Source organism: Panthera onca, chromosome C2 (assembly GCF_046562875.1).
Source record: "Panthera onca isolate mPanOnc1 chromosome C2, mPanOnc1 haplotype 2, whole genome shotgun sequence".
Lineage (NCBI taxonomy): Eukaryota > Metazoa > Chordata > Mammalia > Carnivora > Felidae > Panthera > Panthera onca.
In genome coordinates, this window is record NC_138347.1 from 58409654 (window position 1) to 58428499 (window position 18846).

Sequence of the window (18846 nt, forward strand, 5' to 3'; positions counted from 1 at the left end):
TATTTGACTCATTTTTCTACAATAAGCGTATATCATTGTATCTTAAATGGTTAAATTTTATTCCCCATTATTATCTTGCCAAAGTACCTGTTACTTCCTCTCCATCCTTCCTTCAGAGCCAGGGGAAGACAGAGAGCCTGGCCCCAAATTCCTCAGCAAAGTGTTAATGCCTCTTGAGTACAGAGTGTTTGCCAAGTCACAGTCATGTTCAGAAGGGACCCAGCCCTTCCCGTGCCTCTTTCTTACATTTCAAAGTCAGCTCCTTGGCTAGAGGAAGTGGAAGTATATCGTGGGATTTGGGGATTAAATCAACAGGATTCCAGATTAGGGTTATTTTTTCTGGCAGTTGTTTGATTATATAAATCCCTAGTGTTCTAATTCTCCAGTTTTTTTGATACTAAACATCCATCAATTGTGTAATTAAAATGTCAAAACCAGAGGGGGAAAAAAAATCTTAAGAAAGGAGTATAAGGATGTGTCTCTTTAGAAGCAGGCAGACAATGAGTTCTCAGCTCCCAACGTTTGTTGACATAGGTCCATAATCTTTTCTCTGCAATTCTAAAATCTGAAAAGTTTTGTGGAGGGAAAAAAAAGTCATTTTGTGAGATCGGCACCAAAAGGTAGTTGGTTGCAAAACCTGACTTTGACTGATATTCACACTTGCGTGAATATTTGTAAGTAGCTGCAGAAATTGAACCATGTTTGATTGCAGGTACTGTCCCCGGATCTTACTGGAAATGCCTTTTAATGCCTGTTCCCAGATCTTATTGGAAATGACTTTATATGAACTGTGTTACCTCTGTAAAATTCAGAATATTCATAAATCTGGAACACATCTGACCTTAAGAATTTCAGATAAGTGATTTTAGACCTAAAACAATTGCCTAATCTATGAACCTGTGAGAATGCCTACCTACCAAGCCACAGGGTTTAAGAACTAGAAGGAAAGGTGTTCTCAGGGTATATGGAAAGGACTTTGGATTGACTGCCCTTAGAAATGATGGCTTGGGTACTATGAATTTTAACACATCACTGTAACAACTCCAAATCTGACCCAGTGTTGCATGAAACACACTCAAATACTTTAGTATGTGCTGAGTTCTGTGCTAAACAGTTTGGAAATTAGAAAGGTGGGCCTTAAGTCTTAATAAAATCTTTATTAAGCTAATAGGTTGCCAGATTTAACAGCAATTATATATATTATATATATAATATATAATATATATATCGCCTATATATATGTGTGTGTGTATATATATCCTATATATATGTATGTGTATATGTATATGTATATCATAAATACATGCCATCTTATAGATATTTATATATAAACATAAACATAAATATAAATATAAACGTATAGGATGCTCAGGTACATTTGAATTTCAGATAAAAGAAAATAATTTTTTGGTGTAATTATGCCCTAGGCAATATTTGAGACATACTTACATTAAAAGATCATTTGTTTTTTATCTGAAATTCAGACTTAACTGAGTGTCCTCTATTTTATCTGGCAGCCCTACAAGCTAATAAAGTAAGCATCTTTTTAGAGTAATCTTGAACCATCTGCTTACCAAGTATTACTTACATGTGGTAATATTATTTTTTCTTTGGTATCCAAGAATTTTCTGTGTAATATTGAGATTCAAATAGAGCTAGCAAGTTAAATTTCAGTTCCTTCAAGAATACAACTTAAAAGAGAGAAAACTTGTGTTACTGTCTTCTAACCACATGTCCAGCAAAATAAGTGGTCCTATGATGAGTTTTGGATTATTCAGTTCATTAAGAATTATTGGTAATTCATGTGTACAAGTTCCAACTATCTAGGGTGAACCCATACACATTCCTGATCGTTTGTATGACTAGAAGAGGGCCACTTTGCCTCTGAACTTGAAATGCATCATCCCTCTCTGAATGCACCGTGGTTATTGGAATCTCACAGTTCTTTTGGTTTACTTGAGACATTTAATCTGAATGTAAAAAATCACACAATTGCGGTGTTACTTTTAAGAGGGGCCTTTTACACTATAAAGTAAAGGTGCTAAAGTCAAATGTTTTAAGAACAGTCGTTGGTGCCTTGTGTATTAATGTCCCATGTCTTCATTAGAAAAATCAAATTGTTGGGCCACCTGGGTGGCTCAGTCGGTTAAGCATCTAACTTTGCCTCAAGTCATGATCTCATGGTTCCTGCGTTCAAGCCCCACATTGGGCTCTCTACTGTCAGCACATAGCCTGCTTTGGATCCTCTATCCTCCTCTCTCTGTCCCCTCTCTCAAAAATAAATAAACATTTAAAAAAAGAAGAAGAAAGAAAAAGCAGATTGTCAATTGCCTGTGCCTCTCACATCATCTTAGTTGGCTCATTCAGTGGTTTCCAGCCTGGCTGTGTATCAGAAAACATGGAGGGATTTTTAAAATGCTCATTCCCAGGTTGCCTGGGTGGCTAGGTCGGTTAAGCCTCCTACTCTTGACCTTGGCTCAGATCATGATCTCATGGTTCGTGAGTTTGAGCCCTGCATCAGGCTCTGCTCTGACAGTGTGGAACCTACTTGGGATTCTCCCTCTCTCTGCCCCTCACCCACTTACGCACCCTCTCTAAATACATGCATACATGCGTACATAAATGAAATAAACTTTAAAAAAAAATGCCCATTCCCTAGCCTTCTGCTCCTGGATGTCTGACTGAGTGGAGACCTGGAAAATAGTATATTGAAAAACCCACCCAGGTTTTTCTAATGTAAAGTTAGGGCTAAGAACCATAAAGCCAACTGGGCTATATTTTGTGAGGACAGTGATCAGGCTCCCTCTTTTCTCTACTTATAGTCCCCTTAAATATTTACTGAGTGAGTGAATAAACAATTCACCATGAAAACAAATGTAAGTCTGATTTTATATACTGACTTCTGCTTTAATTTGCTGTGAATAATTTACCTTTTAGGCACATCCATCTTAAATATTAAAAAAAGAAAAGGCAGAATCTGGCAATGAATGTGTGACCCAGTTGCATTTTGCCAGTACAGGAAAACAAGTCAACTCAAGAGCAGTGCTAAGATAAGAACCATGTCTCCAGTGAAGTCACATTCTGGTTTTGGTCGTGTAAATGCGCCCTCGTACATCTGGTTTTCCTGGAGTGTTCCAGTTCCTTGTAATCTTATTTTTTCAACAAAGTTATATCTGTTAAATTTACTTAAGATTTATTAAATGGACTCATTAAAATTTAATAAATTCATTAAAAGTTTAAATTTTATTTAATTTAAAATTTGTTACAATTCACTCAAATACATTTATTTCCTGAAAATAAATTCGTGACTCCAAAAAAAATGTTATGCTTTCTGCCAATTTGGTGTTTGCTGTGCCTATAGTAATTAGAATAGGTGAGTTTGCCAGTTTAAATCTGGGGAAAGGAAATAACACCAGTTTTCATACCTTACATGTCAAAAGTAAGAATCTCTGAACCCTGGAATGCCATCAATTTGCCCATATATTTGTCTTCACTGTAAAAGGTGAGATTTTCAGTTCTGATTAACTGGTTGCCTAGAGCCAATTTTCCCTTGGAAACTTCCTGGACAATAAATAGAAGATAGGAATATTAATTTCTTTCTGGCTGGCATGGGAGTGATATCACCTCTGTGGTCCTCTCTGATTTATGGCCAGGCCCCAACTGCCACTAGACCTTTCATCCTTCCTTTGCCCTAGCTTTGGCCCCACTAAGCTTTCGCTCTGAGACCCAAGTAGTGGTCACAGCATTATTGGTAAACCAGAGGAGCTGCGGAAGGTTCTGATGGTGCCCGCTTGCATAATTCTTCTAACTGCCCCTTTGTATGGGATTGCGAAGCATTTTCAGCACCTCAGAAGGAAGGCACTATGCACACAGAAGGTACTTTTTATTAGTTATCTGTGCTTATTAGTAGTAATAAAAAATTGAAAAAAATAATTTTAAAACTTGAGAGCATGATAAGAATACTTTGGGGGGGCCTGGGTGGCTCACTCGGTTAAGCATCTGACTTCGGCTGAGGTCATGATTTCACGGTTTGTGAGTTCGAGCTCCGCATTGGGGCTCTGTGCTGACAGCCCAGAGCCTGAAGCCTGCTTCAGATTCTGTGTCTCCCCCTCTCTCTCCCCCTCCCCACTCACACTCTACTTCTTGCTAAAAAATAAATAAACATTAAAAAAATTTTAGGGGCGCCTGGGTGGCTCAGTCGGTTGAGCATCCGACTTCGGCTCAGGTCATGATCTCACAGTTCGTGAGTTCGAGCCCCGCGTCAGGCTCTGTGCTGATAGCTCGGAGCCTGGAGCCTGCTTCTGATTCTGTGTCTCCTTCTCTCTCTGCCTCTAACCCACTCGCATTCTGTCTCTGTCTCTGTCAAAAATAAATAAACATCAAAAAAAAAATTTTTTTTAAAGAAGAATACTTTGGTTATTTCTTTGGATTTGAGACCTATGTTTCAGGCCAGTGCCTTTCTATGTAATCAAATATTGTATCAATGTTTTCTAGCAAATGTAACTTTAAATTTACACTTTTGCACATATTGGATTGGATAGTTTTCTTTTTTCTTTTTTTCTTTTTTTTTTTTTTTTAGCTTTCTTCTTGGATCTAGAATTGCTGCAAAACCCAATGATACAGTATCTAGAAATAGAACTTTTTTTGGATAAAATTCTTTTTTTTAATGTTTATGTATTTTTGAGAGAGACAGAGACAGACTGAGCGGATTAGGGGCAGAGAGAGAGGGAGACACAGAATCTGAAGCAGGCTCCAGGCTCCGAGCCATCAGCACAGAGCCCGATGCCGGGCTCGAACTCAGGAGCTGTGAGATCATGACCTGAGCTGAAGTCGGAGGCTCAATCAACTGAGCCACTCAGGCGCCCATTGGATAAAATTCTTTTGCTGTGTAAATAGGGCAATCTTTGATCCATACACAGAAGAAATAATACATTTTCTTATCCAAAAGTCAACAGGTGTTTTGTATTGCTGGTTGTATTAAAGGGGAAAAAAATGATTCATTCTGAAACTAAGGAAAGAATCTAAGTGGCCCTAGTGTTTTGAACTTTACTGTGAATGAACACATGATAATCCTTCATTCTGTGAACCATGCCATTCTCTCTCCAACTTCTGCACTGTCCATGTGCACGGTGGACACAGTTGCCATTAAAGACTGAAGAACTTTCTGGATAGTCTCTGAAAGTTGCAGAGGCATTTTTAGATTGATATAGGAAATAGGATTCTCAGTTTTATGACTTCTGGATTTAATCATTTTGAGAGAAAAAAGAATGTACTTCTAAATCTAAATATACATTTCTTTTTTTGTTTATTTATTTTATTTTTTTTTTTTTATTTTGAGAGAGAGATAGAAAGCAGGCAAGGGAAGGGCAGAGAGAGGGAGACAGAATCCCAAGCAGGCTCCACACTGTCCACACAGAGCCCGATGAGGGGCTTGAACTCGCAAACCGTGACATCGTGTCCTGAGCCAAAGTCAAGAGTCAGACGCTTAACCTAAGCCCGAGCCACCCAGGCACCCCTGAATATACATTTCTAAAATGCCCTTGACATTTTCAAGTTTTCTGCCAAAAATGGAGACCTAAGTGAACTGGTATGGGTTTTTGTGTCGTACAGTTTTAGATTTAAACCATAACCTCTTTTGTAAAGAATTTAAATATATGTTTACCCAGGAAATCGTGGCCATTTGGATGAAGACATTATAGTAAGTATTATTTTATAGGACTACTGCAGGAGCTTCATCTTTTAAACAAATCCTTCTCTGATAATGCTTAGAAGGCAGTGTCACCGCCACCAGTGCGCATAGAATGAACTAAGGAGAGTCAGGTGGTGGTCACTGCGTGTACTGAGGGTCAAGCCACGGTAGTGCTTCATGAAGTAGGCTGTGTAGGCTGAGAGAGTTACACCAGGTAAAATTTAGCTTTCAAGGCTACAGAGCCTCATGAAGAGAACAGGAGTTGGGAAGACAAGCACTACACAGGTCGAAGTATTGTTTCTCGACTCAATAGGTGACACGTCAAGCTGGGTAGTCACTGAATTACAGGATTTGTCTGATAGACCTGCATCCAGAGTCACTTTGGAGTGTGTGACTGGGAAGGACTGAGTGTTGTCTCCTCCTTTCTCTTCTGTTTTCTGATTCCCGGTGTTCTCCTTTCCTTTTCCCCATAATCCATGTTTCAAGTATTTCTTATGTCAGTCAGTGTAGAGAAGTCTTCATCTCCACAGTAAACGTCACACGTTGTTGGTGTATCTGAACTGCACAATACGCCTTCCCTTGCTGTTTTGTCAGGCTTGATTTCTCCCTTGCTCTCTCAGCCTTTGAATTCAGTGCTCCTCTTAGAATCAGATTTTCTAATTGCTTAAGCTTTGAAGTTTGCTAAACAGCTAGACCTATTTCAGATGACCGGGGAGACAGCTAGTGCATCTGGCAGACTTCCGACCTGAGAACAAAGTTACAATAATTTCCAAAGCTTGCTTAACAAATGTCTTGAGTAAATTGGAGCACGACAGTACTTGAGGTAAATGCCTGGTTTCCTTTGTCTGGTTCGCTGCCAAGGGACTCTTTGCAAGGCTGTCTTATAAATTTGGTTGGCATTTCTTTTGTTCTTGGTTGACTGTTGACCAACATCGCCATTGCTTCCTTCGCTCTGTAACATGGTGGAAGGAAGGAGGAATGGAAGGAAAGGCGGGGGTCATTGCCTACACTCAGAAAAGTGGGCCATGTTTTGAGAATGCAGAAATGGGACCCCCTTGTCTTTACTTCCACTTATACCCCCTTATCTTAGTCACTAGCAAGGTACGTTTCAATATTCATAGGGTATCTCATTTGTGTGTATGTGTGTTTGTGTTACCCTTGGGAAATATTCACTAACGCCTGCCTCGGGTATGAAGGTAATTTCTGTTCTTCTATTTTCTGATTTCTGAACTTCAGGAGAAGGTAAAGCTTGATGCTGAAAGGGAAAAACTAGAGAGGCTTCAGGAGCTTTACTCCGAGCAGAAGACCCAGCTGGACAATTGTCCTGAGTCCATGAGGGAACAATTACAACAACAACTGAAGAGGGTCAGTAGCAAACAGGAATGTGTCAGGTTTTTTTGTTTTTGTTTTTTGGTGTCTTTTCGATTAAGTTCTACTTACCTATGACTTCTACTTCACGTAGCGTAAATTTGCATAAGTTCTAGTCATTAGATACTTTTTAAATAGAAATATGCATGCTGACGATATATATATATTATTTCATGCTAATCAGTTAAACAACTCCTTGTCAGAATCCTTCACTAATTTATAATGCAGAAACAGTCCTGGAGTCATTCTCCAGAACAAAAGAGAGCTATTCCTGACATATAACTGACACCAAGATTGTAGCATTTCAATCGACTGACATCTTTCCCTGCACTCTCTGCTACATCATGAGTACTGTTTGCCCTTGGATGATTTTATACTTTGGTCCAAAAATTATCCTATTTTCTGACTTGCTTCCCATCATCACTCGTTGTTGTTTTTTTCTTTCTGCTTCTTAGTGACATTGAATTCATTAGCACAACCACAGCAAACGCCAAGGCCCAACCTGCAGGTCAATGCCTTCAACGTCTTCTCAGGCGAGCTTCATAATTTTTTAAAGCTCAGTGCCGCACGGGCTTTGTAGTTGGACTTTATTCTCGGATCATTAAAGTTGGCAGTGCTCACCGTGACCACGCTGGTTATCCGCTGCAATGAGGCTCCTGGGGTAGATAGTTTCACAAACACCAGCAAGACCACTTGATATTTCAGAGTCTCTCATCAACTGAGTTATTTGCTATAAACAGCGACCCAAATAAACTCTGACCTTGGCGGAGCAGTCATGAACGGTCTGAGGTCTCGAAAGGAGTCACGTAATAGTAGTTTGTGTGAAGTGACTAACAATTTATGATTCCATGTGACTAGAAAAGAAGGCACGTTTCATTCTTGGGAGTAGGCAAGTTGAAACATCCGCTAAGAGAGCCACCCTTGAAAATGTTTAAGATTGCTTTTAATACAAAAATGTTTGATACCTTAGAGTATCACCAGCTTATGAAAAATTACATCTGAAACTTGAATGTATCACAGAGACTGAAAGCATCTTAATAAATAGTACCAAAGGCAGACAGGTTTACCTGAAGCATAATGATTTTAATATTTTAACAAATAGTAAATTTCTTACTAATATTGGATGAAAAAAGTCCCAGCAGTGTTTCTTCCTCGTTACTCATGTTATTGTATACAGCTGAATTTGCTGGAAGAAGATAAAACTTCCTGTCCCTCAATGTCATAATTCTCTGGAAATCTTGTGATAAAAACAATTGGGGAAAATAATTGTATTTGTAAAATCATTTTCATTTGCAATTTGTTTGCGTTTATGCCAGTTCACCATAGAGACTGAGAGACGGACTTTTATATTTGTTTCCTGTTTTTCAACTCTCCTTATTACTGAAGATTTTACACCGTGGCCGTTAAGACTTTATTTAGAGTCGGCAGCAACTTCTATATGTTGTTCTTCTCTGCCTCTGGTTACCTAGTTATTGCTTTGCCTTCTTTATCAACATGGCTGCACATAACAGTTGGAGGATTTTATTAAGAACCTGGACTCAGACTGATACAAATAATGATGGCTTCATCTAGCCTCTACAGGATAACTTATAAACTTATGTCTGTTCTAAGGATGTTGACTGCAAAGGAGGACAGGGTATTCCACTCTTTCAAGGCAGAGACCCCTTCTTCTTCCTCTCCAAGCGGAGTGTAAAATTCATATTGCAAACCCCTGTCCTTGGGAGAGATAACTGGCTTGTAGTAGTAACAGCTTCTGTTCACCTGTATTAAGAAGTCTACCGATTCTATTTTACAGGGATGACGACCAGAGTAACTTTTCACCAATCCCATGACCTAATCAGTAAAAAGTTCACGTAGTTCATGAGAAGTCCGTTCATGCTAAGAACTTCCTGTGTTACCACAGCTCATTTCCCTTCAGACTTCAAACACATCAGAATACCACCTCATTACAAAGCTTTCCTGAGGCATTTAAACTAGATCCAATAAAGGTGGTTTTATTACAACGAATTTCATTAGGTGGCGAGTCATACAAAATAAAAAAATAAACAAAAAAGAAGAACATCATTTTTTTAAACCATGTGTTGTCCCAAATACTTAAGCTGAAATTCTGGAATGATTTTTTGCATACAAAACTATGGATTTATGACTGGGCTTCTCCATCTTCTTTTTTTTTTTTTTTTTTAAGTTTTTTCATTTTTGAGAGTGTGAAGAGAGAGAGAGAGAGACAGAGCATGAGTTGGGGAGGGAGAGAGAGAGAGGGAAGGAGACACAGAATATGAAGCAGGCTCCAGGCTCTGAGTTGTCAGCACAGAGTCCGATGTGGGGCTTGAACCCATGAAGCGTGAGATCATGACCTGAGCCGAATTCAAACACTTAACCCACTGAGCCACCCAGGCACCCCAGACTTCTTATATCTAATTCCCTGCCTTAGAATCAGAATGCGGTTTCCGTCTGAGTAGTTGTATACATACAACTAGACATGGGTTCACCAGTTGAATTGTTCCCTGGGATGCAAGCATTTTGGAAAAGAAAGCAGAAGTTAAAGGTGTCTTTTGTTTGCCAGGATAAGTTCTACTATTAAACGAAGGAGACACCTGGCTAAGACAGTTTTCAGATGCTTTTGATGATTTACTCAACTGAATGGTTGATTTCAATCTCTTGATTTAAAAAAAAAAATATATATATATATATATATATGTATATATATTCAGTGATATCTATAATTAGGAGACCATTTTTCTCACTGGCTTTACAATCAGTTTCTCCTTTAACCTTAGACAAGTCATTCAACCTCTATGGGCCTCAGTGTCCTCATATTATGAAATGAGGAGGTTGCTTTAATGATTTCCATTGTCTTCCAAATTCCAAAGATGTGCATTTGTTAAAGTGTTTGACTATTGGGCATAAGATGGAAAAGTGTTAACAAATCCTGAGCCCCACTTAAATTTGTTTTCAAAGTTGGCCTTGAGCTGTCATGAGATTGTTACTGTACCACATACCGTATCTATTCTCTTCTTATGTCCCTCTGCTAAGCAAAGAAAACATTAAGGTCTGCACATAAACTTCTGCCATATAAATTCTCAAAACAATTATTAGCAAGAAGGAATGGCATTGAATTTTCTTGGGTGCAGCTGTTTTATTTCCTTTCACTCCTGGCCTTTGAGGTTGCCAGCCAGTAGAGATTTGTAATGTTCCTTTTAGAGAGTGAAGTTGAGTTACAATTTTCATTCAAGTAGTCATGGCCTTGACTTTGAGCTTCCTGTATATATTACTCTGCGCTCAATGAAGCTACTCCTGCCCCCAAATTCCATCCCCTGAATTCTTATTCTTATCCAAAATCTTTGCAAGCTTTTTTCCCCCACCAAGTTGTGTTTCTCTTACAGTGTAAGTTTACATACACACATTCTAATTGTTTAGATAACTTGATCAGATGATTATACCAGCAGATTCTGAGTGCTCAGCCTAGCTTTAATTTTCAACCTTCCTACCCAGTGTGCTGTTATTGTCATGCAACAGTTTAAATATTTACTACAAATTAGTGGCTCTGTGACCTTCATGGGGTTAAGATAACAAATGCTGCATTTTAACCAGATGTGGAGTAAGTGACTGACTGGTGTAGTGTGTATATTGTGAGACATATGCCCACTTCGAATAAAGATTATTTATATACTAAAAAAAAAAAAAGGTTTATGAAATTATTTATCTCAATAATCTTTAGCCACAAACCAAACTTAATGGAAAGACCTTAAAAACTTGGGCATGCATGACCACATGGGTAAATATATTCACTGATGTATTGCTTCAAGATTACAGGTATTTTGTTTCAAGACATGATACTTGAGTTCTCTCTTAATTACCTCTATAGTGACTAGATTTGGTCCAAACTCATTAATTCCTTTAGAAGTTATAAGCATAACATGTCTGATAAACTTGAAATGTCAACCAATAACTTCAAACCAAGACCACTTTCTGTTTGGCCAATTAAAATATAAAAAAGTGCTAAGAAACGCTGAATATATTTTTCAAACTGTTTTTCCTGCTCTTAAGTTTTAAGAATCCACTGTGTTGACATAATAATCTTGTTGCTATAGTGTTGCTTGTAATTGCATGGTAGCTAATAGTCCTTCTATGAATCATCTCCAGAATAAAATTCATTCCAGAAGGCAGAAACGTATTATTCCATTTGATTAAAAGGCTCAATTTATCACTTACATAAAAAAAAGGGGGTGGTATGTTTAAAAACTGATATAAATCTCATTTATCATATTTATTTATCCAACTCTTTGTGATGTTTTGGTTGAAAAAAAAAATGCCCTGGCTGTTTTACCTATGTAGAGTTGTAAACCATATAGCCTAGCTGCTGTTTCTTTTGGCCATATATTACTTACAAATTATATATTTTTAAAAAAATATTCTATACATATACCGCATTTATGGTTTTGTCAAAGGCTCCAAAATTAAGTTTTTTTCATGTAAATTGAAGAATAATTTATACAACATGAGCCAGACTCTGCACAGATACAGATTCACGTCTGTCTTCAGACATTTCATAGGTTAGGAAATACCTGTCCTAGACCATCTGATTTTTGTGATTTCTGATCTTTCTTAAATGTCTTCAAATTGTTCCCAAATAGTAGTGCTTAACCATTTGAGTGACTCTTTGTGCCTAATGAATGCTGTGGTTCCACTCTTTCCAGTAAAAATCTTTGTAAGCAATTTTACGGGATTCGCAGAAGCCCAGTGTAAAAATACCAACCTCAAACTGTTTTCAATGACTTCTCTTTTAAATAAAATTATTTGAGCATACATGCCTATGTATATGAAGATAGGTCATATAATATTATAAATATGTATACTGCATACGTGCTCAAAAATATATATTTATTCAAAATAGTGTAGACTCTACCTAAATATACATTAGAGAACATTTATTGAGAAATTGTAAAAGACAAGAAAAACTAAAAATAAATATGAAGAAGGTCTAATATTTTCTTCTTATACCCCAGGGGATTGTGTCGTGTGCCACTTGGGGCACACATACCCCTCTTAGAGACCTCTAATCTGTATGTGTGCCAGAGTTTGAATCTTTTTTTATAGTCAATAACTTTGGGATCTTGAATTTGATCTCTATGCCAAATTCTCATTTCATTTGAAAATGTGTGGAAAATAGGAGTTTTCTCAAGAGATCATGTCACACCTTGGTCAGCAGATAATGTTTAGTAATTTACTGAGTCTTTTTATACTTTAGGATCTATTTTAAAACCACTTAGTTGATTTAAAGCAACAATTCCAATATCCAGGGGCCCCTGGCTCAGGGGCTAACTGGCTCAGTCAGTTAAGCATTCGACTCTTGACTTCGGCTAAGGTCATGATCTCATGGTTCATGAGAGCTAGCCAGTGTTGGGCTCTGTGCTGACAGAGCAGATTCTCTCTCTCTCTCTCTCTCTCTCTCTCTCTCTCTCTCTCTGTCCCTCATCTGCTCATGCTCTCTCTCTTTCAAAATAAATAAATAAACTTAAAAAAAAGGAATTCCAACACCCACAGAACAGTCTAAAACTGAGTCAAATAAATGCTCCTCTCCCACCCCACCCCCAGTTCCTTTCAATACCACACTAATGGCCTTGGCTCTGGGATTTAACTCCAAAAGAGAGTATTATCATGTTCCCACCCTGGTCAGTTTAGTAATTGAAAAGATATTTTGGACTGTTTGCTTTTAATAATTTTTTCTTCATGTTAACAAGGCTGCAGCCATACTGGTATGTCTTGTTTTCATTTTGTTTTCTCCCCAGGATGCTGACCTGTTGGATGTAGAGAGCAAACACTTTGAAGACTTGGAGTTCCAGCAGCTTGAACATGAGAGCCGCCTGGATGAGGAAAAGGAGAACCTGACCCAACAGCTCCTGCGCGAAGTAGCTGAATATCAACGGAACATTGTTACCAGAAAGGTACTTTAGCCAGGCGTCATTCAGTGTAAAAAATCCAATTCGCTTCTCTCTCTCTGTCTACCAGTCTTTATATCTGAACATCTCTGTGTGTGAAACCACATGTGACGCTGGAAAGAGTATGGAGCCTGCCATCGATATACCATGGGGCGCTCCAAACTAGATAAACTGACATGTGGTCTAGTTATCATTACTTAATGCTACAGATGCATTTAGAAATAATATCTGGTTGTTTCACATGCATGGAATCCAAGGGAGAGAAAATCAGAAATCTAAATATTTGTCTTAAGTTACTTGCTTTTGCAATCATAGTAACTGGATTTAGAATAACTCTGTGAACAAAGCCTATTTTGGAATTGTCTGTTGCCATTGCTCATAGTTGTCAAGCTAACTGGTAGCTTACAACCATTAGAAATAACCCCGTGGGATGCCATCGACATTGCTGGCCCACCCAGTGGCCACACCCAGATGTCCAGCCCAGGATTCACCTCTTTTTCCAAAATTTAGACTCACATCCCAGGGCTCGGTACTAAACCAATAAAATTGAGGGAAAGGAAGATGAAGAAGGTGACATCTTAAGCTCTCAGTTTAAATAAGAAATTCCATTGTTATTTTTTCCATAAGGCGTCTCCCAAGATGATGTCAAAAATTCATTTATAATCTAAAACAAGATTTCCTGTTGACTTCTGGATTCTTCAAATAGATTTTTAAGTCACTTGGACTATATTGACCTCAGGTAAAGAAAAGCCTTGAGCTTGGGAGGTCAGAGAAACTACCTCACAGTCTCTGGGTAATGATAATCACTGGCTGCCACCAACGAAAATGTGGCCGCTGCTGATCCAGTTGTAAACACTTTCCTCCCTTTTCCAGAACATACTGGCAAACTTTTGAATTGTCTAACATGCATCTACATATGATCATGTTTTTCCCTGCAGGAAAAGATTTCTGCCTTGAAAAAGCAAGCCAATCACATTGTTCAGCAGGCTCAGAGAGAACAAGATCATTTTGTAAAAGAAAAGAATAATTTAATAATGATGTTGCAAAGAGTAAGTATTTCCTTTTCGCCTCTGGTTGCAAGAAAACTCAGGTGCCAACTTGGGGAAAGTTGCTTCCTTCAGAGCAAGTACCTTTTACTTGTGAATAGTGAATTATAATTTAAAGAAGCTTTTTAATATATATTTGTATTTTATCCTCCACATTAATAAGCTGATGATCTGTGAATAATTAACTATAATTCAGAAAATAGGCAAGGACATTTTCCTCATGCTTTTTCCAGTGTGAAAATTCAAATTATGGAAAATATGTACATTTTCTGATTGTCCTCTTTTAAATCGTATTTTTCATCAAATAGGCAGAACATATTCTGCTTTTTTCTCTTTTTTTCTTTTTTTTTTTTTTTTTGCTGCTATCAAATATTTGGCTCCACTGCTGTGGTATTTTTAACTCCAGTTATTTGCATGTGGCAAATTGCCACATTGAGCTTAGTCAGGCTTAATTAACTAGGGAGACATCCTACATGGGTGACAAGATCATCCTCTCCAAAGGGACTGTGTGTTCCCATCTGCCCAGCACCTAAAATGGCTGCATTAAAGGGATTCCTTTGCCCAACCTGCAGCCTGATCTTCTGACATAGTCCCTGGCCTAATGTTAGGTCTAAGACGCTGAGAGGTAAAGTTAATGGGGCTAGTCTCAGGACTGAGCCTTGTATCCAGGCCACTACCTAAGATGTGATTCTGAAAACATGAGATGGACCCAGAATGGGGTACAGGAGAAAGAATGATGGATTAAAGGATGAGGCTGTACCGTGGTCCCACCTAGAAGAAATGTAGCTGCACTATTTTCATCTTGGCTACTCAGCTATTTTTAGGTTGAAAAGAGAGAGAAAAGTGGTCCTTCACATAGAATTATGAGTTCACTCAAGGTGCCTATGTAGCCCACACAGATCCCTGATAGCTCCCCTCCTCCTGCTTCTTCAGCACCTGGAAATCTCTGAATGGATGTATATTTTCCATCCCTGTCTCCTGTTCTGGGGATGAACTCTGGTTCCACTAACCTCCCCATCACCCTTTGCATGTGATACTCAAAGGCACAGCTTAAATTAGATAGTGTAACATGTAGTATTTAAGTGGTTTCTGAACCTTTAGGAAAAATGGAGGGAAAGTCTCATAAGAGATAGATTTTTTAAATGGGTAATCACAATCATAGAAATGCCACTTTCTCATTAAAATATATAAAGTATAATTCTATTCTAAAAATTGTGGTCTAAAGGTTATGGTTTATGTTTTCCCAAATTGATCTATAGATATATCTCAATCTTTATGAAAAAGCTTTTAATGTTTATTTATTTTGATGGAGAGAAAAAGCATGAGTCAGGGAGGGGCAGAGAGAGAGGGAGACACAGAATCCAAAGCAGGCTCCAGACTCTGAGCTGTCAGCACAGAGCCCGATGCAGAGCTTGAACCTATGAACCATGAGATCATGACCTGAGCTGAAGTCAGATGCTCAATCAACTGAGTCACCCAGGTGTCCCCAGATATATCTCAATCTCGATCAAATCCCAACAGACTCTTTTATAGAAATTGACACAACTTGATGCTAAAATTTACAATTGATCTGCATTATTTATGAAGTTTATATTTGTGAATTTGCCGGCTCACTAAGATCTATTTGTAGTCCCCAAATCAATACTTGTCTTATGGTTCATTGATGGACATGTGCAGAACGGTGGCAATTTGTAATCACTCAGCATACACCATCCCAACTGAGGTTGAACAAAGCAACACTCTGCCTTTGTGCTCCAAGTGTCATAGAGTAAAGAGATGTGTCCTTTTTGTGGGCTATTTCGTGCTATGTTTTCACATTCTTTGTGCTTTTCATTGATGATTTTGCTGTTTAAATTACCTCCCGAGCATAGTGCTAATGTACTGTCTACTGTTCCTAAGGGCAGGAAGTTTGTGATGTGCCTTATGGAAAAAATGCATGTGTTAAAAGAGCTTTATTCAAGCATGAATTATAGTGCTGTTAGATGTGAGTTCAGTGTTTAGTAATCACCAATATATCTTAAATAAGATGCCTTTGAACATGAACACCCAGAAAGCAAAATTATGTATTGATCAGTTGATGAAATGATTTCGACCAGAAGCCCACAGTAACCCAACTCTGTCTTTTCGATAGGAACAACAGTTCAGTATTTACTAATGCAGTGTTCACGGCGATGTTATAGAACATAAGAATTACAAGTAATAAGAATCAACTCTGTATGAAAATGCCAAGGGCATAGAATAACCAGAATAACTTTGAACAAGAACCAAGTTGGAAGATTTATACTGTTTGATTTCAAGGTTGCCTCTAAAGCTATATAGTATTTAAAAATGATGTGGTGCTGACACACAGCCAGATATGCAGATCAATGGAACCAAACAGAAAGCCCAGAAATAGACCCACACATATACTGTCTATTGATTTTTGACAGAGGGCTCCAAGACAATTAATCCAGTGGGGAAAAGAAAGTCTTTCCAACAAATAGTGCTGGATCAAGTGGGTAAACATGGGGAAAAAAAGAGTGCTAACACGTCTGTCCTCACACCATGCATATAAATTAACTCAAGGCGGATTGTAGCCCTCAACATAAAAATTAAAGTGATAAAGTTTCTAGAAGAAAATGTAGGACTGTAAGTGCACTTCCCTGGCCTTGGGATAAGCAAAGGTTTTTTAAAGAGAGAATGACAAAGGACTTATACCCAGAAAATAACAAAAACTCCTATAACTCATTAATGGTCAATAAACACTCAATAAATAATTTAAAAAAAAACAGGCAAAAGAACTGAATACAAACACTTCACAAAAGAAGATATATGAAGAGACAATAAGTCACATGAAAAAATACTCACTATCATTAGTCACCAGGGAAATCTAAGATTGACTAAGCTTAATAGATTTTGTGTTCCTTCAGGAAAAAGAAAATCTTTGTAATCTGGAAAAGAAATACTCCAGCCTCACTGGGGGGAAAGGGTTTCCTGTCAACCCCAGTACTCTAAAAGAGGTAAGCTATGATTTTACATGTCCACTCATATCACCTTGGAAATCAAGAGATATGCCTCAGTTTTATGTGATCAGCTAAATAGGAAAACGTTCACTTAAGTGACTTAGAAAGCATTTAATGCTTTTATGGTTTCCCTGCCTTTTATTTATGCTTTGAAGATTTCAGGGCTTATCTTTGTGTCTAATGCAGATGCACTCGGTGTGTGTGTGTGTGTGTGTGTGTGTGTGTGTGTGTGTGTGTAGACTGACAGTGACATCGTGGGTTAATTTGGAGTTTCAAACAAGTTGGGATTCAAACCAATACTAGTCTTAAATGCTCTTCTCTGCAATTTTCGTTTTCTGTTCCTCCTCTTTCTTACTTTATGTCTCTTTCTCCTAAGTCTGATAGCACTTGAAAATGCCTCTGCACATTTGATAAGATGGTCTGGTTTCTTCCTTTCTCTGTCTCTTTTTTCCCCCAATGTTGTTTCTGCTACTTCCCTCCTTAAATTAGAAAATACTATTTACATTAAGCTATATACACTCTTTATTCCAAACATCCATCTTTGAAATATCTTCTTATGGAGCTACACCGCTACAACGGGAGAATATTTTAACTCTAATTTGGTTATAACCCTGACTGAAAAAGAAAATAGTCATTATTTCTTTAGCATGGTTGACACGCCGTGTTGCATTAATTTCAGGTGCACAACACAGTGATTCAGCAAGTTTATATATTATGCTATGTTCACAAGTGGAGCTATCATCTGTTCCAATACAAAATAGTTTTATTTATTTTTATTTTTTCCAGAAAGCTAAAGAAAAAGCTTGCTTCTGTGTAATAACAGAATAAACAGTTGTGTAATAACAAAAAACCCCACTTTATTTATAAGTATCTATTTAAAAGGCAGCAGAGTTAAGACTTCCTACATAGGGAGTAGTGTGTGTGTGTGTGTGTGTGTGTGTGTGTGTGTGTGTGTAGGTATATGAAGTAAATGCTCATCACACAATAAGTATGAATAATGTGTACCTCGGAAGCAATTTGAACTGTTTCCACAAGAGCTTTATTAGCTCATTTAGTTTTGTAGTTCCTCTCTATTATTCAGAACACAGAACTGGCAGATTCCGTGAACAAAGGGTAATAGTGGTTGGAGTATGGTGGAAGGAGAGAATGTCAGTGAGGTGGGTGGGGACCAGGCCTTGTGAGACATGTTAAAGAAATATGGCGTATCATATATGTCTGGGTTATCACGGAGTGAGTGGTTTTAAGCAGGGAAATGACATTATTCAATGTCCACTTGTTAAATGTCACTCTGGGCTGCTCTGCTGGGTTCTAAGGAGTAGGAGGAGAAGCAGAGGAACCAGGAAGGAGGTTATTGCGGTGGTACAGGCTGGAAATGCTGGTGGCTTGCCTTCACACCATGGCAGAGAGAGGGAGAGAATTAGCTCGATGTGGATAAATTTTGGAGCAGAGTTGACAGTTCTTGCTGATAGATTGGATGTGAGGATGAAGTAAATTAAGGGAGGTGTTGGGAATGATGCCATTTTTCCAGTTTGAATAATGAGCCTGATAGTGAGGACCTTTTCCTGAGGTAGTGAAGACAGGAAGAAGCGTAGGTTAAGAGGGAAGATGTGCAATTTGATTCTGGACATACTGAGTTTGAGGCACTGTGGCATCCAAATGAATTAGGCTCTTGGGTCTTTTTACTTCTTAGTATAACAATAAAATCTTTCCTTTTCTGTTGATGGATTGTTCTTTTTCTCTGCAGACTCCCTGTTGCCAAAAGCCCATTTGGCTTTTTGACTCTGTGTGTGTCTCCAACGCTT

The 18846-nt window shown here is 38.2% G+C and overlaps 1 protein-coding gene across 20 annotated transcripts in view; it reads left to right on the forward strand.

Annotated features, from left to right (window-relative positions):
• PHLDB2 (pleckstrin homology like domain family B member 2) overlaps window positions 1-18846 on the forward strand; it is a 229042-nt gene that overhangs the window by 174292 nt on the left and 35904 nt on the right. For 18 of the 20 annotated variants that reach the window (XM_060640043.3, XM_060640051.3, XM_060640050.3 and 15 more), the window contains 4 exons: window positions 6926-7054; window positions 12847-13002; window positions 13935-14045; window positions 16952-17041. In XM_060640043.3, coding sequence (XP_060496026.2) covers window positions 6926-7054; window positions 12847-13002; window positions 13935-14045; window positions 16952-17041 — 486 coding nt within the window. The remainder of the gene's footprint in view (window positions 1-6925; window positions 7055-12846; window positions 13003-13934; window positions 14046-16951; window positions 17042-18846) is intronic. The other 2 variants (XM_060640054.3, XM_060640059.3) reach the window with 1 other exon arrangement.